The following is a 24,877-nucleotide window of genomic DNA, read 5'->3' as shown; positions in this document are numbered from 1 at the left end:
AATAGGTTGCAGTCCAGAAGATGAGTTAATGCAGTTAATAAGGTTACAGAGCAGTAGATTAGTTAATGCAGTTATTGAAGTTAAAGTGCAATTGATGAGTAGATGCAGTTAATAGAGTTACCGTGCAGTTGGTTAGTTAATGCAGTTATTGAAGTTACAGTGCAATAGATGAGTAGATGCAGTTAATAGAATTACAGTGCAGTACATAGGTTATTGCAGTTATGGAAGTGGTCCATTAGTGCAAATGAGCATTCAGTTAAATATTCCTGGTGTGCAAGTGAGCAGTATAGAGTGCAAATGATGCTGTGTGTGTGTAAACAGTCCGGTAGAGCAGATACATGAAGTACTGGTGTGTACAGTTCAGTCATGCATGCAGCCCTGTAGTGCAGTGTAAACAATGTTGTAGCAGCATTGGAGTTAAGGGTATGAGAGGTACTGGAATCAGTGGGGGGCAGAGTTCAATAATGAAACAGCTCTGGGAAAAAAGCTGTTTCTTAGTCTGCTGGTTCTTGTCCGGAAGCCAACCCCATGTCTCGTGTTCTAATGCAGATATATATAGGTCTGGCTAAACTAATCTGTTTGGTTGCAATGGGTGTGGCATTTGCCAATTGATGATACTTTTAAGCTATGAGTGAAACAACCCCTGTGTCTACAATTTTCTGATGCAGAGGTATAGGTAGTGCTAAATGATGGCTAGGCTAACCTGTCTGGTTGCTGTGGGCATGGCTTGGCAGATGCCACTTGATGATGCTCCAAGCTGGTTACAATCTCTTTGAACAAATACAAGTTTTTGTGTCTATTGGCCAACACAGTTTACATTTAGTCATTTAGCAGACGCTTTTATCCAAAGCGACTTACAGATGAGGAAACATTGGAAGCAATTATAACAACATAGGCAACATAAGTGCATCAAACTAGTCCATTAAAGCCTAGCACAGTATACAAAGCTAAGAATAGTGAGGTTAGTAAGTGTTTTTTTTTTTTAAAGGGAAGAGAATTAGGAAAAGTCAATCAGCGACGTGTTGATGGTTCCACTGTAGAGGTGATCGAGTCTTCACTGTTGCTGGTTGTAGTTTATGGAACAAATTAACATCTGTTAGAGCTGCACCCTCCCTACCATTTTTTAAATGCCCGATTAACAAAATACCTACTGTCTGTTGATTTTAACTAGCCAAGATAATCTATTTCTGTGATTTTGTCTGTTGTGTTTCTAATTGTTTTTATTTTTAGCTGTATTTTTCAGCACTTTGGATCAACTTGTGTGTTTTGTGAAAGAAAGAAAGAAACCTCAATTGAAATCAACCCACTCCCATGTCTCTACAATAGTCTGATGCTGAGATTTAGGTCTTGTTAAAGGGTTGCTAAGCTAATATGTTTTGTTGCTTTGGGAGTGGCTTTGTTGCTTAATGAAGTTCCTGGGATTCTGATTGGTTGCATGAGTCAAAAAAGGGCCCTCCCCCTTGTCTCGTCAATACTCTGCTGCAAAGATATATATCTGGGCTTTTTATAATGGAATTCTATAGGATCGGTTGCTGGGTTGTGGTAATTGTTTGATATGGGCGTGGCATCCTAGCTTCATGATGATCCTGTGACACTGGTTGGTTGTCTGAGTAAAATAAATCCACCCCCTTTTCTCTACAACACTGTGCTAAGAAGATATCCTACATGGGCCATTTATAAGGCTTTATATGGGCATATTTCCTGGCCCATTATAAGTCTAAGGGAAATTTCGGGTGGCGCTTATGCCCCAAGGGTGCAACTTACATCCCATTGTGGTGTATGCTCTTTCATTGCCTGACAGCCTCCTGAAAAGTGGCAACCCACATGTTTCTACGAAATCCTCACTCGGAGCTAAGACCCGTCAAAGTTTCCCCCCATCGAACACCCTCTGCCTGATCGCTTATTAAAGTCATCTTGCATTCTGCTCTACTAATAATAAGCTCGCAAGATCGTAATAGTAATGCTTTTCATTCTGCAAGCACCCCTAATTATATATTTATATTATTTTAAAATTATTGTTCCTTATCACAAGACAGTTATGTTGCACTGAGTGTGTGTGTGTGTGTGTGTGTGTGTGTGCGCATGTGTGCGCCGCAATAATTGACAACATTTTAAATACTATCTGTTATTGAAAGGTATTCATGAATTATGTGTCAAATTGGGTATTAATTAAACAACGTAAATCTGCGTGATAGAAATTTATTGATGTTGGCGCAAAAAATAAACACTTAAAAATTGCATTGCAGAAAAGTTAAAATGTTAAAATAAACTTGTTAAAGATCCTACAACATTTCAATACATCCTCAATAAATAAATTTTCATTACCCAATATAAAAATGTCCCTTCAAACTATAGTCAAACGTTTCAACATAGATGATAATCTGAGATGTTTCTCTGTACATTTGTTTATTATACAGCATCCCTGGAGTCCTTTCTACATCTTACTCATCTGGATGCTTTTATTGAGCTTCTTTAATCTTTAGCCTGGTTATTAATTCAAGTATATAGGAAGGTTATTCAAATATCTACAGCTTAGAAACAAACAGAGGTGCCGCTTCGGCATGGCATGATAAAGAACATTCCAGATCGCTCTTTATAATGGAAAGAGATTGGCAGAGACTGCCTCTTTAACACATCTCAGGTCTCTTAGCTGCCCGGCAGCGAAGAACTTTAAGGAAACTGTCAATTTTGTGCGAGTCCCTGCGGAAGCAGGACAGCAAGAAATGGAAGTTCACAAGCTGAGAGGTTTTATCCTGACCAAGACTGTTTGTGTAAAAAGGGAGATTGGGCAAGTCATCTGAAGATGAGCCCATCTAAAGAGAAAGAAAACATGGACAATTGGAAAGATCAACATCTAGGAAGAAAATCAGATCAGTTTTTCTTAAATAAAATGTGATTTTTTTTACTGTTCAAATTTGCTTTATGTCCTCTTTTGACATTAAATGTATATGAATATATTTAGACTCACCTTATGACCGAGATGCTCCAAACCTGCTCCCAGACTTCTGATGTTATCCTGCAGCTCTTGGGTCTTGCTGTTAATAGTGTTGCGTTCTGGGTGTGCCAGGCTGGATGCCTCAGAAGAGAGAAGAGCGAGGGGATCGGACCACGCCAGCAGTAGAGAGCGAGCCAAAGATAACAACTCGTCCTCCTGCAGAAATTATTACATAAAGCTTATAAATAAAAAAATGAAATCTATGCCTTTATATGTCAGATTATAAGAGTATCAGATCGAAACATTAAACATTTGCAAAGTTCACAATGTTTTTAGCCTGGAGTATTAGCCTACTTTCTGTTATTTTTGTACCCTCTGTTGGGTCTGTAACCACAAAAGTGACCACTAGATGGCGATAACAAATATGATAAAATGTATGTTAAAACGCTGTTTGTGGACAAACAGAAATAGAAAGGTAGATGAACTGTACTAAAGTGTGTTTGTACCGGAATGCTTAGGGCTTGGTCTTTGTCGTTGGGAATTTGAAGGGAGGATGTGTGACACATTGACGGACGTGGCATCATCATCCTTCCAACAGGAGGAAAGTGAGAATCCTGGGGAGAGAACAGACATTCAGCATCATTACCAACAACCAGTCAATATTTCCAGGGAATAATCTTACATTCAGACACCAATCCCATGTTAAAATTTCTTCCTTTGTATTTAGCAGAACAATGACATTTATACAGGTTTGGAACAATCTGAGGGTGAGTAAATGATGACAGAATTTTCATTTTTGGGTGCACTGTCCCTCTTAGGAATAAATGCGTATTCACACTAATCTGAAATGACATATTAAAGAGAACATTCTGTACTGACCAGGTCATTGGTGAGAGAAGTGCTGAGGGAGTGTAGCTTGTCTGAAAGCTGTGAGGCTCTTTCCAGTAAATCATTCAGACCAACAGCGTTGATGGAGACGAAGACACACATCAAAACAGTCACTGAAAAGAAACAAAGAGAACAAATAGCAATATAAAATGGGTATCAAACAGAGAGAAAAAAATGAAACATGACGGAAAGACATCAACAGATAGTCAAAAAGAAATAGTGTGAAACCGCTGACAATCTGAATATACACCACCAATACACATCACACATTTACCTGCAAAGTACAGTTTAGACCGTTGAAGTTCCATTTTAACCATTCTTTTTATCTCTTGTGTGAATCTTCGCTTTCAGCTTTCCTCTCTTGCACTCTCATTCGTTTCCTTGTCATTATATAGTCTCCCTGATTTTTGCATTTGGATATGCAGTAAGTCTTACACTCCAGGTGTGTGTTTGTGCCTAAACTAGTTCAGTCCTGAATCTAATGAAAAACATTGTTTTGAGGGTTTGGTTAAGTCAATAGTGATAAGCTGCTTGACCAGATGCAGGCCACAAGGGCCATGTGAGAGCAAAACTCACCCTCACTCAGAGGAAGTGCCATTTAAACATATTTTCCATTTAATTAACAACGAAGGGGTCAAACTGCTTTGAATATGGAGCTCATGTAGATGTATGCCTGATGATCGTTTTGCCAAAGGGGATGTCAAATCAAAAAGTATTTCTGAACCCTAGTAAAAAACTGCTCTGTGTGCTATTCAGATGTGACATTTTTTTAAGTTTGCGTGAGGAAATTCCTTTGTCAATCCCTGGTCCTAAATTCCATTTGATCAGAACACACACACACACACACACACACACACACACACAAAGAAACCCCTTGAATGTTTGCTGCAAAGCTCGTATTTCATTTCCCCTTGCTTGAGAAAGTCTCACCTCTATAGCCTGACCTAAACATTATTGAACATTATTAAACATTATATGTGGTTCATTTTTTTTATTTCATTCACTGAGTTACACTGTTTGAAAACCATACAGGACTGAAAGATCACATTATTTTATACCTTTTTCTCTTTCTCATGTTTTAAAGAAAAATGAAATTCCTTTTTAGACCAATTATAGACCACTCCGTGTTTCACCTGTAGTTACCTATAGTCGTCTGTATTAAATAACAAGCAAGTCAATAAAAAAATACCCCTCTCAAACAATTAGCCCACAGCAAAATGTCCACTGCACATGTGTTCACTGCATAGGGACATTCATCCCCGCTCAACCCCCATGCCCCCGGCGAAAGAGTCGTGGAACAAATAAAGCAAAACTTGAATGAATCTCTAGATCCTGCCAGATCGACCACTTTACGTCACGACTGCAGATCCAGGTTCGGTTTTTGTCGACATTACATGTTGATTTAATTAAAATGACTTTAGCTCGTTGGCGCTGTAGATGCATATGAATGTAAATTGCTTGCTCACCGGACACGATGTTCTTAAGTCCTCAAAGGTCAAGTCCTCAAAGGTTGCCCCCGTCAACTAGAGATATATTGAGTTTTTTTTGTTCAAAGAAAAAAAAGTGTTTACGGCATAGGCTACTCTTTTGGTTTAGTCAGACAGAGACGTACTAAACGTTAGAGCTGATAGCCTGTGACTGTTAAGAGTTTCAAACGTTTTAACCATAGGTCGTTCAGTGATTTATGACCAACCTGCTCTTAGCTTGATTTAATGTATTGTAGTTTTTATTCGATCCAAATAGACGACCCAATTCGGGAATTTTGTAGACTTAACTTACTAAATAAGTTAATATCTCGTTTTATCCGAATGACCACACAACGCCAGCGTAAAGTGGTACTTCACCCAAAAATTAAAATTAAATTGCGTCGTGAATTATTCCGTTCAAGTTTTTCCAAACCTGTAGGAATTGTTTGCATACAGCTGACAATTTTGAGACATCATTGACTACCATGGTAGAACAAATTCAATTCTTCATATTCTTCTTAGCTAAAATCTTCGAACTATATCTTTGTGTTTTATAGTGTTCTACCATGGTATGGTAGTCCGTGATGTTCCAAAATCCCTTTAGTGAATTTACTGAAATACTTTCTGGACACATTGATCGAGGAAGCATTTAGAAATTAATTCAAACAAAATAAAAGTCTATCTACTTAAGCAAAACTCTTTTATAAAACATTTATTATTTTCTATCCTAATGAAAGTTGTTTTATTGTTTATTCTTAAAACAAAGGAAAAACAACAACAGGTCTTTATATGTTTTGCAAGCCACCCACAACTTAAATACTTGAGTCAAGTCCCGCATATTACTGTCAGGAAAACACGCTAACAGTAGGTGGCGCACGTTTACAGTCCATGATAAAACACGACGATAAATGTACCTATATGTCAAAGTACCCCAGTAATTTGACTCTGGTGAGTTTATGTTTGAAGCACTCTTTAAATAAAAATAAATGCAATGGTTTCTATGCTCAGTTCAGATGAACCTGGGCACCTTTTGATCTCTTGCTCATGTACACATGTGTGCCCTCTCACATTCCCCCCTCCCCTGTGTACTATGTACACTCCTCCTCCTCCTATTTGCAAAGTGTAACTCTACATTCTCTCGTTTTCTCCTGTATACTTGCACATGCACAGCAGGAGAAAGGCTACACAATTCAAGCTCACACATACACACCAACACCATAGACGCCATGTCGGACTCTGAGACTGCAGCTCCTGTCGAGACCCCCGTCCCAGCACTCTGTGTGGCCATCAAGGCAGATTTGGACAAATGGTAAGTGATTGAAGTATGCACTGTTAAAGCGGTGTATGGAGCCTATAAAGATTTGTTAAATTATTTTACTACACAAAGTATTCTATGTAGCCTATTCCCGTGTATTCCCAACCATTCCGCATGGATGATGTTTGCTAAAGTTAAAGTATGGGATCTAAATGGCACATTGTGGTGGCTATCCAAAATGGAGGAGTAGAGAGGAAGACCATGGTCCTGCATCTCTTTTTCTAATACAATATCTAATACGTTTTGTGTGATTTTAAAATGCTTTGATTGGTGTCAGTTTGATTCATGTTGACAACCTCAGTGGAGCTGCTCATTTTGGGGATTCTGGGGTTTCTTCAACTTCAATTCCTCCTCACGGCTGATTGGCTGTTGAGAATGTGCCTATGTCATTCTTTTCCCCTCTCTTTCCTTCTTTCATTCTTCACCATGTCTGTCCAGGCAACCCCCCTTCCTTAACTCTGCTTAGTCACATTTCAGAGATGACTGCATACATGAAAGGGGACCATGCATGCAAATTTTCTCCATTATTCCCTCCCCTCACACCAATCTCTTCCGCATTAGGGGATTTAGCTGATTTTGCATCACGAATAATCATATCTGGATTGTGATATTGCATGAAGAATTAGACTTTTTCACTGAACTAGTGCACTCTTCTGACCATTGACAACCTTCATTACTCAAGAAGTATTTTGAGCACAATCACCACACCCACACACCCAAAAGGGCCTTTTTGCTGCCTCTGGTGTTTATAGTGTAGACAAGTCTGGGCCGTTTGAGAAACCAGATAAGGTTGCACATACCCTGACCTTTGGTATGTGAGGGCTAGATAGGAGGGGTGTGGGTTAAAGAATTTACCCTGGACAGCATGTTTGAATAATGCATAATATCCCAATAGTCTAACCGATGCGTGAAAGCCTAAAACTGTTAGACCAGTTTGACCTCTGTATGATCATTCGAGAAGGGTATGGCTGAAGACCTGCATTCTTGGTGCTGCTGACTAGCTAGATGTTTAACATCCTACTAAGCTGACCACCGATATAGCATAGATATGTATAGACGGTTGGTTGTCATTGATCACTTCGTGTGACATGTTCTGTACACTGTACACTTTACACCTGGTCTAAACATGTCACCATGGGTATCACATCTGATATTACAAGGGTTTCGGTTACTACTCCAGAAGGTAGGAGTCATACAGTGAGATCTGCATTTAAAGGTGCTGTGTAATTTTTTGGAGGTTCATTGACAGAAATGCAATATCATATGCATAACTATGTCTTCAGAGGTGCATAAAGACTTTACATAATGAAGCGGTTTTTTTATTACCTTAGAATGAGCTATTTCTATCTACATACACCACAGGTCCCCTTGCATGGAATCTGCCATGTTGTTTCTACAGTAGCCCTTGATGGACAAACTGATCTACTGAGCACGTCTCGTAAATAAGTAATCTCCTTAGGCAAAGAAGCAAAAACTTGACGACATCTTAGCCCTGTGTCAGCCACCATGGTGCTTTGAAAGGGAGGAATGGATTGAACCATTTGTTTCAATTCGCTACCCCACCACAAGATGCCGCAAAATTGCATACACTGGACCTTTAAACATGAAAGCAGTTGTATGTTGTGAAATATTTAACTTTTTTAGATCTATTTAGTGTAAATATGCTGCATTAAAAATAGCTGACCTTATGACCTTGAGATGTTTCTATGTCACACTGCAGCCCCACAATGTTATTATGGCATCTTTGTGGTACAAGTCAAAATGCAGAATGTGTGCCTGGCTTTAACAAAACATTAACTACTCACACAGTCAACGTATAGCCATTTTGTCCTGGGGTTGTCCTTCCAAATATGATAATGAGACACAAACTCTCTTTCAATCTTTTACACTTTCCTCCTGTTTGTTGACATGCCTGTTCTTGTGGTGTTTGGAATGTATTGTTGCTATTTTTCAGACCCCCCATCCCCTATTATCTCCACATGATTAGCTGTGGTAAAGCTTCCAAAAAAGTCAGAATTCTCATTATTGGATTCCTGCATATTTGTTTTGTAGCTCTTTGAACAAGTCTATGTATTTGTACTTTTAGGGTTATATCTTTATTATGTGTGTTCAACATGTTCTGCACAAAGCCAAAAATACAAAGCACAATTTTTTTTACTTGTCTTGACATTTAAATTGATTTTATATCTGTTGTTTAAACACTACAGCAGTCATTGAGTCTATTAAAAATGTCTTTCTAACTACTCCTGTATAAGATTAGAGCACTCCTGGGCAGTGCCTCTTTCCTTTTGCATTATGTATGTGAAGGACGGGCCACTATTTAAATTATTCAGTCTTAAATTGGGGACAATGATCATTGTTTGGGTGTTACCTGTTGTCTTCAATTTATTTTTGACTCAAATTCAAATGACCTCATATATCTTGTTCATTCAATGCAATGTGCTCATGAAATCTCAAACATGTATGACACAACTTAAAATATTTAGAAGAACATTTGTTACCGAACAATGTTGGTACCCATTCACTTCTATTGCATGGACACAAACCAATGCAAGTCAAGGGGTACCACCGCTGTTCGGGTACCACATTTTTTTTAATATCTTTTGTGTTCGACAGAAGAACAAAATTCATGTTTAAAATGACAAAAAAGGGTGAGTAAATTATGAAGAATAGAATATTCCTTTGGGGTGAACTATCCATCTTTAAAACTCAGCATTCTTCCAGACCAGTGATGAACTGGTTTGTGATCAGAAATGAACACATAATTAAGCTCTTATGAAAGCCAGCTTGTCTTTCAGTTGATTAGTGTTGTGTTGACATGAACGAATTTCGCAGTGGATCCCCCTCCACCGATGCATGTCTTCCCGCTAAACTATTAAAATGGCTGCCTGTGAAGAGGAAATGCCCTTGGCAAGTGCATTGCCCCCACATCACCCACTACATTTTTCATCACGTGGCTCATTACAACCAGCCTGCTCAAACCTCTTTCTATTTAAATTGACCAGCTGTGTGTTACGTCACCGTTCGCTGAAAAGAGAGAAAGCGCTGTTATGTCAGAGCTCGAGATGCAGCAGATGATATGTGGGGGAGGGAGAGACCGAGACTGATTTCTAAAAGGGGGAGGGGCTATTTTCATCTAAGGTCACAACATCATCCTCTTCCATCAGCCGTCACGCCTCTTATCCATTACCTGTCTGCCGCAGCTGCTTGGTTGCCTGATCATGTGATTCCCAGCCCCTGTTCACATGGATTATCTCTCTAGTTCTTTTTTTTATCCCCCTTCTTACTGTCGTTCCAACCCTCGCTTTCGCTCCATCACTCTAATGCAGTGTGTCAGTGTTTGCTTTTGTGTGGAGAGATTCTCAAAAACGCTCTCACAGAAACACATGCATAATGTTTCATGCAGTCCTGAGTCCAATCATTAAATAGTCAATGGATATACTGTATGATGTAGCAAAAACCCAAAGTGATTTGACATGCAACTAAATGTCCTTAAATGACTGCAGACAGTCAAGATTCTGAATATGTAATAATATGCCTTTAAGCTAAAAATAGAACAATTAAAACAAGAGTGTAATTTATATGGACTTATTGGAATAATATTAAGATTTTTGCTTTATACTGTAGTATTTATAATTTTTTAATTTATTTCTCAAAAAGAGCGTGCATGAAATAGAAATTTGATGCCGTCAGACCTCCAGGTCTTATCATTTAAAGTATTTTTTTTATGTCTGCATGTACACATTCATGTGCTGGAGACAGTAACCATCTGTTTTGTGTGTTTCAGTGTAAAGGAGAAGGGTGGGGAAGCGTGTAAGGAGCTGATGGAGGCGTTTGCTGCCTGTGTGAAGAGCAATGCTGAAGCGTCATGAGGAGCTCAACATGCAGAAAAGGTAATGCACATCCACCTCCTGTCTTCATTTCCCTTTACATTGTGAGAACTATATTTTATTTATGTCATCTCAGCAGGTGTACCATGTTTAACCTTGTTTTTTAAATGTGGAACCATCTGACCATAGCATCACATAAAGTGAATTATTTTAATTGTTCAAAAGTATAGTCACGGTTCTATTGACTGCATTTTTAGTCATGTTTATTGTCTTATCGTGCTTGTGCTTATGTCTTTTATCAGAGGTTTACTGCACTGAGTCCTCCACCTTCCCAGCATTCCCTGCGGCTCATGGCACTGGACTAAATGATTGAAATGGGGTTTGGCACCAGAGACCATTCGTGTGTCTCTTCCTTTCTCTACCCCCTGTGTGAAGCTTAAATGGATTCCTCCAACCACCAATCTAACCTCCCCTTTAATGGCTGATTGTACTGATCTGGTCTGTAAACAAGTTTAAGAGATAAAAATTGTGTCTCGGATGCTTACAAGATGGAATAAAGATTTTAAAATGGTATGCCATTTGTAACGCTCTTTTCTGCCTCGAGTAGTTTGAATTAATTGTCCTGGTTTTAAGCAAATTGTCTAGATAAAAATGACTTGCAGAGGTTATCTGTCATTGCAAGCTCTTACGCAACTATCAGCAGATCCTATATTACCAAATAGCCAGTTTTATCTTCAGATTAGTGTTAACTTGTAAACTTTCAGGTGGCTGCATTGAAATAGATTTTAGGCTAGGATTATGTGGGCTTTAGTAATGGGTTTAGGTGAACTACGGGAGATTAGGCCTTCAAATGTCACTAATACAATAAACTCCTCACCTCAACTCATTAAGAAGCACACAAATACGCTTACTAAAATCCCCAACCCATCTCATCAGCCAATCAATCACAACTTAAGCTTCTGCTTGAGCTCATTTGTTTGCAAACTTGGAAGCTAGAAGTGTGAAGACTTGTTCTGTAAAACGAAAAAATGTCCTAAGGGTGAATGATGCTCACACATGTAAACAGTGCAAAGCTGTTTGGGTGTTTGGAAAATACCAGAAATGCATGCTTGTTATGCATGCCCTGTCATGCATGTCTGCATCTGGCTTGCATAAGTAGAGTTGTGAGAAATTTGGGAAACTATCTGAAAATGGAAACGTGACACGATCATTACTCTTTCGCTCTTTTCCATAAACCTGTTGTGAATTGAGATATTATCAAGTGTGTGTCAGCATGTTCCAAGGTGACGGTGTGCTACTGCTTGGAGATCTGCCAGGAAGAAGGGATAACTTTACCAATACTCTTAAGGCATTTGGTTATGGACTGAGGCCAATGAATGTGCTGTGTATGACTTAAAAAGCAACCGCTTGACATTGAGAAGCCCCACGTGAGGGAGGTTATGATAGTATATGTTTGAAGTGCAGTCAGAAATCTCAATGAAACACATAAGGACTCATAGAGAAGCATCTGTGAAAATCATTATATGCTTATAAAAGTACACAACAATAAATACGTAGAAAAACTTGCTGTCTCACTGAAAGGGATAGTTCACCCCAAAGTGGATATTCTATCATAATTTACTCTTTCATGTCATTCCAAATCTCATTGGGTGGTTGTCTTTTGCAGAACACAAAATAAGACACTTCTCAAAATATTTTCTTTTGTGTTATTATACACGCTTTGATGTTCAACAACATAAGAAAATTATTTTTGGAGGAACTGTCCCTTTAAACAAAACAACTTTATGAATATGAGCTTGGTGCTAGTAACACACCCCTTCAAAACAATATTGGTAAAGCCACCAGAGGTAAAAGGTAATACGGATCAAATGTGAGATAGACTAGGTAAAATGCGCATTACAAAAAATAAATACTTCATCTCTACTGCCATCTTGTGTTCAAGCACTATACGGCAGGAATACAGCATGGGGAAATAAGAATTAGTGGGAAATGTGTTTTTGTTTTATTTGTAAATGTCCTCTTTTTGTACAGTTGCTCAGTGTCTTGTTTTCTGATGAGAGAATATCGTGCGAACGTCAATTAATACCACGAAAACAAGTCAATTTGATGGTTGTCAAATAATATCAAACAAGATAAATGCTGCACCTTTGTCACTCATTTTGACTGCCATTGCTCGATATCAATAACGTACACAGAACGAGCTCAATAATGTGAAGAACGTGTTCTCGGGCGGAAATGGGGGTGGGGGTATGACGAGCATGTTCGATGGGAATCGCGTAAGGGAGGGGACGCATGTACCGCAGAACCCGGATGCTGATGCTGCTCGTGTCGGATAGGGAGAAGGAATACAGAGAGCTAGAAAACAGAGAAAGGCCCTGCTGACAGTGAGAATTCTGCAGATCCGAATCTTCCTCGTGAGGCAACCGAACCGACCGGACCAACGCCGAGCAAGCCATTGCGACGACTGTAACCTGAAAACGAGATTAAAAGGATGACTCCACGCGCGGTAGCCGAGGCGACGGGAGGAGAGAGAGAAGATGCAGCGATATGCACATAGCCAGCGCGAGAGGGAGGGAGAGAGCGAGGGAGGGAGGGAGGGGGAGAGGTGTCTCCTACGCTAGTTAAAGATGCTTGTTTTTTGACCAGGAATGTCTTCTGTACAAATAAAGCGAGGGATTTTTGCACAAACACTATAGCTCACAATAGCGCAATGTACACTCGGGACTTGCACGGTGGATTCGTTGGTGGATGTTACTGAAGACACCGGGGCTCTCCTTCGCGATAGGGTGGCTGTTTTCTCTCTGACAATTCTCCTGTATTTCCGGATGTGAGGCCTGGGATAAATCGTAGTTTATCGCAGGCACGGGACGCTCATTTTTCTCGTCCTGAATTTGATTCAAATCGAGACGAAACACGTCATGTTACGGAGCTTTGGTGCATCTTTGACAAATGAGGAAAAAACGACATTCAGATCGGAGCAAGAATGCATAAATGTATCATAAACCAAATGTGCGGTTGTTTCGCAGGATGGATATGGCTAAGTTTTTAATAAATAGGCCACTTCCAGTTTGACTATACCGGTAGGCTGAATGAATATATTTTAACAGAAAACATACCGGCGAGTGGACTGATGACTTTACCATCTAATATTCTCGCTGTCTTAAATAATCATATTAATAGCCTAATAATAACAACAACAATTAGTTTACTGTTGTTCGGAGCTATTAAGAAAACGCTTTTCTGATACAGTATCGGCCCATATACTGACAGATCTAACCGTGTTCCCTCATCATACATATCCCGAGTCGTTTAAATCGCAACAACAGCTGTAGTTTGAGCATATAGACTCGGCTGGACGCATACCCCAGTTATTTTATTTATTATTTACAATCGGAAAATGTTACCGATGCAGTTCGATCAACTTTAAGGAGACGGCAGATGTTTGGGAGTAGGCCACGGCATTGACATCACGCATCAGCATCCCTGTGTCATCGCTCACCGTCTGTGATGTCTGTACGGCGGAGCTGTTATGTGATCAGGACAGATTTGAAAACACGCTGATTTTTCCCACTTACATTGTGACATAAAATCGCATTTGAACGAAATGTCCAGTAAGGAGTTGTCGGGGAGTCAGGCAGCTCAGTATGTCGGGCCCTATCGACTGGAAAAGACGCTGGGAAAGGGCCAAACAGGTAAGCTCATATCCTGTTTGGGATAGTAGGATTCACTCAGTGCATTAAAATGCTCTATGCTCTATTTCACGCGTCCCGTTCAAGGATGAATCTATTGAACGATGTATTTGGCAATATTTTAAGCTTTTAACGTAAGTGCGGAGGATTGAACAAGTAACAATATAATGGCAATTTTGAACGTTGTTTAATGTCACAAGTGTTTGTGTGATTTATTTGTCCCGAGTCTGGACGTGTGTTGTGTTGTTTGTTCTGGAATAAAGATCACAGAGAACCTGTTTGTCAGTAATTGGTAACTGGAATATGCACAAGAGAAAATCAAATATATATGGGATCTTTTTTTGGCAGGTAAAACAGAAAAGTGCATTAATAATTTATGTTATTGTGTACATGAGCAGTGTGTTTTTACTATTTCCTTTATTTTCGTGTATTAGTGAGAAGTGTTATTCATCAATGCCAAATATTAAGTACTGCTGTAAGTAAATTTCTTTCCTGGTGAAGTTGACTTGATTTCAGTAAATGGTGCAAGTCTATATGTGTATAGACCCTATAAACCTGACATCCACTTTTCGCTTGGTGCAGGCCCATCTGGACTTATCTAGTCCTGTCTGGACCTGTAAGATCTTGTGAAAGTGTTTTGATTTCATGCCCCAAACACATTATTTCTGGAATCATTATGGTAAAATTATACAAAATAGGCAAATTGCTCATAAATCGTCAGTATGGAAAGACGTACAGTACGCATACAGTACATCTTGTGACTTCATCAAATAACACGTGGTCAGGGGTACACATTTTAATATGAACATTGCCTCATTGGGAACATGTCTAATGAAGACTGTACATATTGTATTGCAGGTCTGGTGAAGTTAGGAGTTCACTGTATTACAGGACAGAAGGTGGCCATAAAAATAGTTAACAGAGAAAAGCTGTCAGAGTCTGTTCTTATGAAAGTAAGTTTTCCATACTCACTGACACAAAACTACACATACCGAATTTTCTTTAAAAAACGTGTTGTTTTTTCCATAATTTCCTGCTTTCACTGCGTTTTATGTACAGAGGTTTTCCTATAACACAGCTGCACATCCCAAACTGCTTTATTTACCACAGTTTATGCTCTGTCTGATCTGTGCTAAAAAACGCTAGTCTTTCCTTTTTAAATCATTTTTTGTCTACTGTTGATTGTCAGACTGTTGTTGTATGTATATTGATTCTATTAACTCGCTCTAAATTCAAAATGATCTTTGGCCTTCATCATCTTTGCAAAAATCAAGTCCTTCCTTTTCTCTATTCAACTTTCCTTCAATGTTCCTCGCTCTCCCCATTTCTGCAGGTGGAGAGAGAGATAGCTATTCTTAAACTAATAGAACACCCTCATGTCCTTAAACTGTATGATGTGTACGAGAATAACAAATATCTGTAAGTACTCCTCTGTTTCTCCACACATCTGAAGCATGCCTGGCCTTGTCTTGTCTAGACTTACATCCTGCTCTGGAGATGTGGCTGTGAGTTTGTGATCATCTCTGTGCAGGTTATCAATATATATTCACTGTCCGTCTTTTAGGTATTTAGTACTGGAGCATGTGTCCGGTGGGGAGCTATTTGACTACCTGGTAAAGAAAGGCAGACTGACCCCTAAAGAGGCTAGAAAATTCTTCAGACAAATCATATCTGCTCTTGACTTCTGTCACAGTCACTCTATATGGTAAACGTCTCTTTTAATCATTTCTTTTTCAGTGTGCTGCATACACAGATTTTTTTATTTAAATATTTTTGCATGGTCAGCATAAAAGTGTAGTACCAAGTATTGCAACTTTAAGATGTGTAAAAAAAAAATTTTTTTGTAAATAATTATTCAGGACTGATCGTCTGATGGAGTTTTTAAATATATAGTGTCTCTAGGTTTGCCGTTCAGTTCTCCATTTTCTTCTAAGTACACATATGAAAACACCCTACTTGTCTTTTTTCAGCCACAGAGATCTTAAACCTGAAAACCTCCTGCTGGATGAGAAGAATAACATCAGAATTGCTGACTTTGGTATGGCCTCCCTACAGGTTGGAGACAGTCTCCTGGAGACCAGTTGTGGGTCAGTAGTTTATGTGTTCATGTGTGTGTAATACTGTGTTACAGTAGATGAAGTATTAATGATCAGTGATGTGTATCTGCAGATCACCTCATTATGCATGTCCTGAGGTCATCAGGGTAAGTGATACTGTATGTTTTTCGAGGATAAATGCCACATGCTTTAATTTATAGATCTCATACACTAGATCTCACAAAAATAACAAATGTTTCTGTATTTATTTGTACTGTTTCCACAGGGTGAGAAATATGATGGACGCAGGGCAGATGTGTGGAGCTGTGGAGTTATCCTCTTTGCTCTTTTGGTGGTAAGTGTGACATTTTGTTGTATTTCTGTATCTTCTCCACATACTTTTTAATTGTATTAATAGAAAAGTAGTGTCTAAAGAGAAAGGTGCACATACGTATGTGTAATGTCTCAAAACTGCATGTGGCTATATTAAAGTCTCGACCCTTACCTGAATAAATTCACCTCTCTTGCACTCAGAAATGTGTGTCAATGTGTGTGTTATGTCTTTCCTCAAAGGGAGCGCTACCTTTTGACCACGATAACCTGCGTCAACTGCTGGAGAAGGTGAAGAGTGGAGTGTTTCACATGCCTCACTTCATTCCTCCAGACTGCCAGGCTCTCCTCCGTGGCATGATTGAGGTCAACCCTGAGAAACGCCTGACGGTATGCATATCCATCTATAGCCATACACTGTATTTACAGTCAAATATAACCATTATACCAAACTTGCACACTATTGAAAAAATAACTGAGATGCCCCTTTCTAATAAACCTGTGTATCTATTCCAATAATTCCACTCAAATCAAATATTAATGTTATACTATATTTTAGAATTTTTCATTTAAGAAACTGTACCCCTGTTGGGTAGTAAGAGCAAAGGTGTTCAGTTGGGTTCAGGTCTGGCTCTTCCACGCTAGATTGATTCATTCATTTATTTTTCATCTTGCTTTGTGCATGCCGTCAGTGTCATGTTGGAATAAAAAATGGCCCTGTCCAAACTGATGCTATAGAATTAGAAACACACAATTATCTAGAATATCCTTCAATGCTGTAGCGTGAAGATTTGTGCTCACAGAAGAAGTCAAACCTGTTCATTGGAATGAGGCATCCCAATACTTTTGTCCATATAGCGTATACACATACTTCTCATGTAACCATATATTATATATATCTTATATAAACATTATAGATAATAATAGTTACAGTTATTCCACATATCTGTTTATGATAATTGTTTTTGTTTGTTTATTTTATTTCTTAGTTGGAAGAAATACAAAAGCACGCCTGGTATCAGTAAGTATTGTTAATAATACTTAGTAATAGGTACAGTCTAATGACATCAATTATCACTCAATTCACTTAAAAATGATAATTTTGCTCATTTGGTTTAAATATGTATTCTATATACACAACTTGATTTATAGTGATGTAGTCACATCTGCCAAGCTCCAGAAAAATCATGATAAGTACCATAAAATAAGTCCATATTACTTCTGCTGTCTTCTAAATCTACACTGGATCTTTGTGATGAACAGAGTGAAACTTGAGTCTGTGTTTATTTAAAGTCCTGCTGTGTGCTATAGATTTCAAATTAAACGTTGTGTCTGTAGATTATGATCATTCGTATTTAGTCTTTAGCTTATTTATAGTATTGATATCTAAAAAGATTCCTGGTGGCCATGTTTTACAGTGAATGGGAATATTTTAGTGAATAATAACTTAAATTATATGTTCAACACACATACATATTGTATCATAAAGGTATAGATTTATTGTGTAACAAAAAGGTCTATTCCTTTTATTTTCATTGCATTTAATGCTTACATGTCTTCACATCGATTTGTGTCTTGCTGTCTCAGAGGGGGCAGGAATGAGCCGTGTCCAGAGCAGCCGCCCCCGAGACGCGTGTGCGTAAAAAGGATTCTGTCTCTTACCGATCTGGACCCTGATGTTCTGGAGAGCATGCATTCCCTGGGCTGCTTCAGAGACCGTGTTAAACTCACCAGAGACCTGCAGTGTGAAGAGTGAGTCAAAGAATTTCAGCATGTATTTTGAAAAGAACAGATACATAATCAACGTTTTGATGAATTGTACATAAAACGGCTTGTATGAAATCGTATGATCTCACCTTTCTCACGAAAGCATGCTGCATCTTCTTTTTGTCATTTCAGAGAAAACCAGGAGAAGTTGATCTACTATCTTCTGTTGGACAGGAAGGAGCGTTACCCCAGCTATGAAGATGAACATCTTCCACCCAGAAACGATGTTGGTGAGTTTTCGCTGTTCAGGCCTGTGCACGTTACTGTGACGTTCAGCCGAATACCATGAGAAATGTTGGTTACCTAGCGACCATCTGGCTCCTTTAAGCCTGAAAGTAAGCCAGTTTCCTTAAAGGGTTCGAGTGTGCTTCTAAGGCAAACTTCAGTGATTTGTAAATGTAACACATTGAGGACGCGTTCCCCAAAATAAACAGATCAGGACCAAACCCGGGCTAAAAACGGGATTTCAAGGTGGAGAATCGTCATCATTAAGAGCTTGACAGGGGAGTTGATCTTCATTGTTAATAGGATGGTGTAGTGGAAGAACAGGTGGTACAGGTTCGATCAGAGTTGGACCTGCCAATGTATTCAGAGGAAATAGATCAAAGGTTGACAGCCTGGCGGCAGTGCTGACATTTGAATTCTTTTGTGTAAAGCAAAACCTTAGATTTCTTCTTGGATATAGTTAGGCTTCATGTGCGATATACTCTCAAACTACCCTACACTGTCTAAAACAGAACATGTAATAGATCTAATGGTTGTTAAGGGAATTGTATTGGTTTTGATAGAAACTGTGATGGTGTACTGATTTATACTAGATTAGATTAGATTCAACTTTATTGTCATTACACATTTACAAGTACAGTGTAACGAAATGTAGTTTAGGTCTAACCAGAAGTGCAATTAGGAAGTGCAGGATATACAGTGAATAAATACAGATTACATTATTAGGAAATTATTATACAGTGGGCATGGACTATGAAAATACTTTACAGTAGGTATGTTCTATGAAAATATGACAGTAGGTATGTGCTATGAACAATATATACAGATAGCTATATACTATGAACATTAATGTACAGGTGGCTATGAACCGGTAATAATTTAGACTAAACAATAGTGCAAGCAACTTAAGTGTGCATACATACTATAGACATGCTATTAAAGTTGCAGTCCAGAAGATGAGTAAATGCAGTTAATAAGGTTACAGTGCAGTAGATTAGTTAATGCAGTTATTGAAGTTACAGTATATGGTATACTGACTAGTATACATATAAGATGTTTGTGTTACAGTGGGTGTTTATATGTTGTGTCATCAGATCCTCCTCGTAAGCGAGTGGACTCGCCCATGTTGACCCGTCACGGTCGCTGTCGGCCGGAGAGAAAAAGTCTAGAGGTACTGAGTGTAACAGAGCAGGGCTCTCCAACACCTCCACGCAGAGCACTGGATACCTCTGCACATAGCCAGAGGTACATGGATATTGTTTAAAATGACATTTTTACCTTCATCTAAATGCCAGACCACACTTTTCAACCTTTGCCTTTTCAATAAAATAAACATTTTGTTAACAATTTCTTACAAAATGTTGATAGGTTGCTTGTAGTCACACTTGTGAACTGTAACAATATCCAAGGAAAGTTAACATACTTGAAAAGGATTGTGTATCTATGACGTCCTGAAACATGAAGACATGGTTGACTAACATGTCCTGGTGTTCTGCTAGATCTCGATCGGTTAGCGGAGCTTCAACCGGCCTCTCGTCCAGTCCACTCAGCAGCCCTAGAGTAAGTTTCTCCACACCCTTTATTTTCAAGTTAACTGTACTCCAATATCTGAAGTGGAAACAAAACACTACTTCTATATTTAAGTAATATGCCGGTTTTCTGTCACTGTTGTACGATCAGCAAAGCTGAAATGGGTTTAGTTGCTTTATGTTCATCTACCTCATACTGTCTTCATACTGGAGTCATTATTCACACCAAATATTTCTCTCACACACATACACATTAATGTATATATTTAATGGTCACGTCTTTAACCTGCATTTTGCACTGTTCAACCTAATGATTAACACAACTTACTAATATACACTAGATTTCACAAGCTTCTTTAAGAGCCGTGCATCAGTTTCATAACTCGGTTTAATACAACTGTTAATAATCATATACCATAGCTTTCATTAACTTTCATTACCATTGCTGTGTCCATCTCTCCATCTCCTCTTTTTCCTCTCCATCCTTCTGTCCTTTTTCTTCCAACCTGTCAGAGCCCAGTTTTCACTTTCAGCCAAACTGAAGTCACCTCTGCTTCCGCCACCCAGTCCAAAGACCCCAAAGCAGGAAGTTCCACCACGTCCAGGCCGTCCCAACGCGTGCCTGACCAAAAGACCCAGACCCTACCATCCAAAGGCCCCTCCGAGCGCCCTCACCTGCAGTCAATGAAGTCCCTCCCCCTGCAAACTCCTCCGTCTCCCTCCCCTTCTCCCTCTCCGCTCCTGTCCCCCATCCCTCGCTTCTTCTTCCCTACTCCTTCTGTCCTGAAGTCTGTCACTAAGACCATCTATCCTAACTCTGCCCATGTGTCGCAGGTTACCCCACAGGGCTCCCCACTCCCCACCCCTCTGGGGACCCCTGTGCACCATCCCCAGCACCCCCCTCCCACCCCGCCCTCCTCCTCCTCCTCTTCTTCCTCCTCACGAGCTGAAGGGGGTGGTGGTGTGGGTGGTGGTTCCCTCTCCCTAACTCCACCCTCCAGCCCTGGGGGGAGTGGTGGAATGGCTGCCAGTAGCTCCGCCCACTGGAGGACACGCCTCAATTCCTTCAAGAACAACCTTCTGGGTTCGCCGCGCTTCCACCGCCGAAGGCTACAGGGTGAGATAGGCATGAACCAATGACATGGAGTTGTAGTTGTTAAGTGAAATGTATTAATTAATTAATTAATATACTGGTTTTGTGTTTCAATAGTTCCTACTTCAGAGGACATGTCCAGTTTAACACCAGAGTCCAGCCCTGAGTAAGTGATGAGAGAAACATAGCTGTAAAAGACGAATGTGACCTTACATAGTGACTGTAGCTTTTAAAATACTCAAAATGTTCATATGACATCTGAAGGGTTGCAGATTGCACAGCATTTCATTCATGTTACGTGTTGTGCCAGAAGTTCTGTGTTTAAAGCTACAACAACCTGCCCCTATGATTCAGTGTGTTTGTTTTGAAGCTTTTTTAGCATTTTTAGCTGCTTTTCTCTGAATGTGTAAAACAGCATTTGCATGCTTGCAGAGTAAGCTTCTGTGATTTTAAAGAGAACAGCCCTACTAAAGTGTACTGTATACACTGCAAAAAATGACTTTCTTAGTCGTTTTTTCTTGTTAAATCTGCCAATGGGGTAAGAAAAATTATTTTGAATTAAGGTTTACCTTTTTCTTAGTCACTCAATTCAAGATCATTTTTCTTACACCATTGGCAGATTTATTTGCTTGTTTTAAGCACAAATTTACTGAAACTTCATATCTTTTTACTAAAAACAAGACTTATTTTCTTAAGTCAGTGTGCTCATCAAGAAAATACTTCTTATTTCAAGAATGCTTAGATTTTTTACTGGGAAACAAGAAAAAAAGACTTAAGTAAGAAAGTCATACTTTTATGTATAGTTTTTATATAGCTAAATTAGTTTTCACTCATTAAATAAGTGGTCTCTATGAAGACCACTGAGCCCTTTAATGACCATTTTGTCATAATTTACTCACCATTGTGTTGTTTAAACCCACTATGACTTTCCTTGATCTTTGGATCCAAAGCACTGATATTTTTGAAAAGTGGTGTTTTGTGGTTACAATGGAAGTGAATAGGGATCCTCTTCTTTAGCTTTAAAATAATGCAACAACCTTATAAAGTCACTCCACACATCTCATGCCATATATTTCATGTGTCCGGAAGCCACACAAAAAGGTGTGGTGTAGAAAGTAATTATCTGAGGACGTTTTAAATCTCTGTGTGTGCATTGACCAAAGGTTTTGGTTACAAGCATTCGTCCAAATATTTTTCTCTGTGTTCAAGCAAACAAAAACTTTTTTACAGGTTTGGAACATTTAGAGAGTGAGTAATTTTCTTTTTTGGGTGAACTATGACTTAAAGTCTCCTAATTTTTTGCCGTAGGCTGGCCAAGAAGTCCTGGTTTGGAAACTTCATCAGTCTGGAGAGGGAAGAGCAGATCTTTATTGTGATTAGAGACAAACCGTTGAGCTCTATCAAGGCTGATATTGTCCACGCCTTTTTATCAGTTCGTATCCTTCCTTTCAATTCCTTTCTTCACGCTTTGCGTGATGTTCATTCTGTTACGAAGATTCAGACTCTGACGGCCTGCCTCTCTTCCTCACAGATTCCCTCCCTGAGTCACAGTGTCATCTCTCAGACAAGTTTCCGGGCAGAGTATAAGTCCTCCGGAGGTTCATCCGTCTTCCAGAAGCCTGTCAAATTTCAGGTCGACATCGCTTTCTCTGAAGGAGAGAGAGAGCGGGAAAGGGAGAAAGAGAGAGACAGAGAGAGAGAAGGAAGGAGGGAGACTGGCATCTACAGTGTCACCTTCACCCTCTTATCTGGTATTTACATAGAATGCAAGAGAGAGAGAGAGAGAGAGAGAGAGAGTCATTCTTGGGTTTTTTGACAATGAAACACTGCTGTGTCTGTTTTGTAGGCCCAAGTCGCAGGTTTAAGAGGGTGGTGGAGACCATTCAAGCTCAGCTTCTCAGTACGCATGACCAGCCCTCCGTGCAAGCGCTTGCAGGTAACTGCCAAAACAAATTCCTTCACAGAGTGACGAAATTTCCATAATGACTCAAATTCTGTAGCATGTTTAGACCTGCTTTTTTTTCTGTGTTCTCAGATGAGAAGAATGGGATTTCATCTCGCCCACCCAGCACACCAACCCGTCAAAACTCTCGTCGTTCGGAGGGCGGGTGCGATCGCGGCGAGCGAGCGGAACGAGGAGAAGGGAGCAGTATTGGGGGAAGCGGAAGCGTTCTACAAAGAAAAGGGTCTGGCAAGGATAAAACTCGTCTCCTTTCCTCAAATGGAACGCAGTCTCAGCCCTAAGTAAACTATTTAGAAACGCTATGGAGCAGGTGGGGGGCGAGCCCCGCCCCCTGATATCCCCAAGACACGACTCCCTCATAGACCATCTGCACAACAAATAAGAACAGGTATATTCAGCCCCAGTTCGCACATCACTATTGGAATTCCTGAGGTCCAGCTGCAATAGTAGGAGGGTCAGGAGTCTATCCACATGGAAGTGTTCTTACTCCTTGTCTGTAACAAATGCAAAAAATCACTCGAAGAACCAGAACACCATCGATGATATCACTTATCCTCATCAGAGCAAAGGATTTGACAAGATTTTTTAATGTAAACCTCAGCTATGAATCGTTTACCCAGCAACACTACAAACAAGGAGTTTGACATCCATCGTCCCGTGATCTAATAGCAACAAACTATACCTGCATCCAGACAAACAAGTGGGACAGGAATGAATGTCTCCCAAACGTCATCTTCCTCATCATTTTTACTATCATTATCATAAGTAATGGTCCATGTGAAAACATGAATATCAGAGTATCACAATGAGCTGTTTGAGAACAGAAATTATGGAAATGTCTTAATTCTTAACACCGGAGCACAAAACAGGAATTCGCAAGCATCTTGACAAGTAAGGGATATAGGGATTTGTTCAGTATGGGAATTAGAGTAGAATATACAGTTTTTAACCCCAAAACACTACTTATGTGGCTAAAACTCTATGAGGTAAGCCAGGATTATGCCTCCTACCTGAAGATAATAGAGAGAAGTGTTTAAGATGTGGGCTACTTTAAACACGATTCATTCAAACCTGTGATTTAGATCCTGAGCTTTGTGATATGTTTGTAGATCCAGAAATCGACGTGCTGTGGAGAAAAAGCTACTGTTTGACGCTCAGAAAAAAATTGGTCTGTTGTAGGTCAAAGCATCAAACACCAACCTCCTCGCTCACTAAGTAGAGCGCTGGGGGTGAGGAGGCATCTAAACTTCCTATGACATGTTCATACAGAGATTGAACAAGAGGAACAAATTTGCACGAGTCAAAGTCTCTTGTGTTTTAGAAAGAGGCAAGGAGAGGCAAAGGAAACTTAAAAGCCCTTACCCTCCCCTCTTGTGATGCTTGCTCAGACTTTCAAAATGTATAGAACTCAAAATAACATTTTATTTTTTATTTTATATTTGTTTTATATTTTTGAGCTGAGGTGTAAAATGTTTGCCATCAACAAAAAAGAAAAAAATGAATGTCAAAGCAAGTTAAGATTTATTTATTATTATTTATTTATTTATTTCAAATTAGGTGGATAAAAAGAGTGTCAGGTTCAAGTTGACTGGGGTGGACTAATAAAGCCACAATTTCGATTTTTCCAACTAACAATGCTGCAAAATGCCCTTCTAATATCCTTTTCATTAGCCTACATTTTCCCATCTCATTTTCATTTCATTTGGATAAAACGAACAAATTCACAACGGAGGAATCTAGAGAACAATTTTGAAAAGTGGGATGTCTCTCATGGAATGGAATAAACCCTCCAGGATGTACAATGTAGACTT

At 39.4% G+C, this 24,877-nt stretch overlaps 2 protein-coding genes and 1 long non-coding RNA gene across 9 annotated transcripts; 2 read left to right on the top strand and 1 right to left on the bottom strand.

Moving 5' to 3' along the window:
• Positions 1–2,183: 2,183 nt before the first annotated feature.
• Positions 2,184–5,917, bottom strand: prl (prolactin). 6 transcript variants are annotated; one of them, XM_079457785.1, is made up of 6 exons: positions 5,517–5,880; positions 5,290–5,346; positions 3,815–3,936; positions 3,442–3,549; positions 2,969–3,151; positions 2,184–2,813 (listed from the first exon to the last, which is right to left on the bottom strand). In XM_079457785.1, the coding sequence occupies exons 3-6, from the start codon at positions 3,923–3,925 to the stop codon at positions 2,628–2,630; spliced, it is 588 nt and encodes a 195-aa protein (XP_079313911.1). In that variant the 5' UTR covers positions 3,926–3,936; positions 5,290–5,346; positions 5,517–5,880; the 3' UTR covers positions 2,184–2,627. The 6 variants fall into 6 exon arrangements, with proteins under 6 accessions (XP_079313911.1, XP_079313910.1, XP_079313909.1 ...); XM_079457784.1 differs by having other exon boundaries at positions 5,290–5,917; XM_079457783.1 differs by lacking the exon at positions 5,290–5,346 and having other exon boundaries at positions 2,185–2,813; positions 5,723–5,880.
• LOC306894933 lies at positions 5,033–11,975 on the top strand. 2 transcript variants are annotated; one of them, XR_013786738.1, is made up of 4 exons: positions 5,033–5,195; positions 6,460–6,598; positions 10,392–10,497; positions 10,737–11,975. It is a non-coding gene; the product is annotated as an uncharacterized lncRNA (long non-coding RNA). The 2 variants fall into 2 exon arrangements; XR_013786739.1 differs by lacking the exon at positions 5,033–5,195 and adding an exon at positions 5,251–6,237.
• Positions 11,976–13,776: 1,801 nt separating this feature from the next.
• Positions 13,777–24,547, top strand: brsk1b (BR serine/threonine kinase 1b). The gene is made up of 19 exons (XM_079455704.1): positions 13,777–14,126; positions 14,982–15,076; positions 15,457–15,542; positions 15,688–15,828; positions 16,094–16,210; positions 16,293–16,326; positions 16,446–16,514; positions 16,733–16,879; positions 17,479–17,510; positions 18,077–18,241; positions 18,389–18,486; positions 19,576–19,726; positions 19,981–20,041; positions 20,845–21,127; positions 21,221–21,269; positions 22,412–22,535; positions 22,635–22,854; positions 22,950–23,039; positions 23,139–24,547. Exons 1-19 carry the CDS (start codon positions 14,039–14,041, stop codon positions 23,345–23,347), a joined length of 2,259 nt encoding a protein of 752 aa, XP_079311830.1. The 5' UTR covers positions 13,777–14,038; the 3' UTR covers positions 23,348–24,547.
• The last annotated feature ends 330 nt before the right edge of the window (positions 24,548–24,877 follow it).

This window comes from Barbatula barbatula (assembly GCF_947034865.1).
Source record: "Barbatula barbatula genome assembly, chromosome: 5".
In the NCBI taxonomy this organism is placed as follows: domain Eukaryota; kingdom Metazoa; phylum Chordata; class Actinopteri; order Cypriniformes; family Nemacheilidae; genus Barbatula; species Barbatula barbatula.
This window is presented reverse-complemented; position numbering and strand designations above follow the sequence as displayed.

Bases quoted from the DNA above. Each gene is read 5' to 3' on its own strand.
- prl (XM_079457782.1), bottom strand. From the start codon at position 4,140: ATGGTTAAAATGGAACTTCAACGGTCTAAACTGTACTTTGCAG. The intron at 3,937-4,097 runs GTAAATGTGTGA...GTTTCTTTTCAG, and splicing joins GTCTAAACTGTACTTTGCAG to TGACTGTTTTGATGTGTGTC. The intron at 2,814-2,968 runs GTGAGTCTAAAT...CTTTCTCTTTAG, and splicing joins TGGAGCATCTCGGTCATAAG to ATGGGCTCATCTTCAGATGA.
- brsk1b (XM_079455704.1), top strand. From the start codon at position 14,039: ATGTCCAGTAAGGAGTTGTCGGGGAGTCAGGCAGCTCAGTATGTCGGG. The intron at 18,487-19,575 runs GTGAGTTTTCGC...TTGTGTCATCAG, and splicing joins TCCACCCAGAAACGATGTTG to ATCCTCCTCGTAAGCGAGTG. The intron at 21,128-21,220 runs GTGAGATAGGCA...GTGTTTCAATAG, and splicing joins CCACCGCCGAAGGCTACAGG to TTCCTACTTCAGAGGACATG.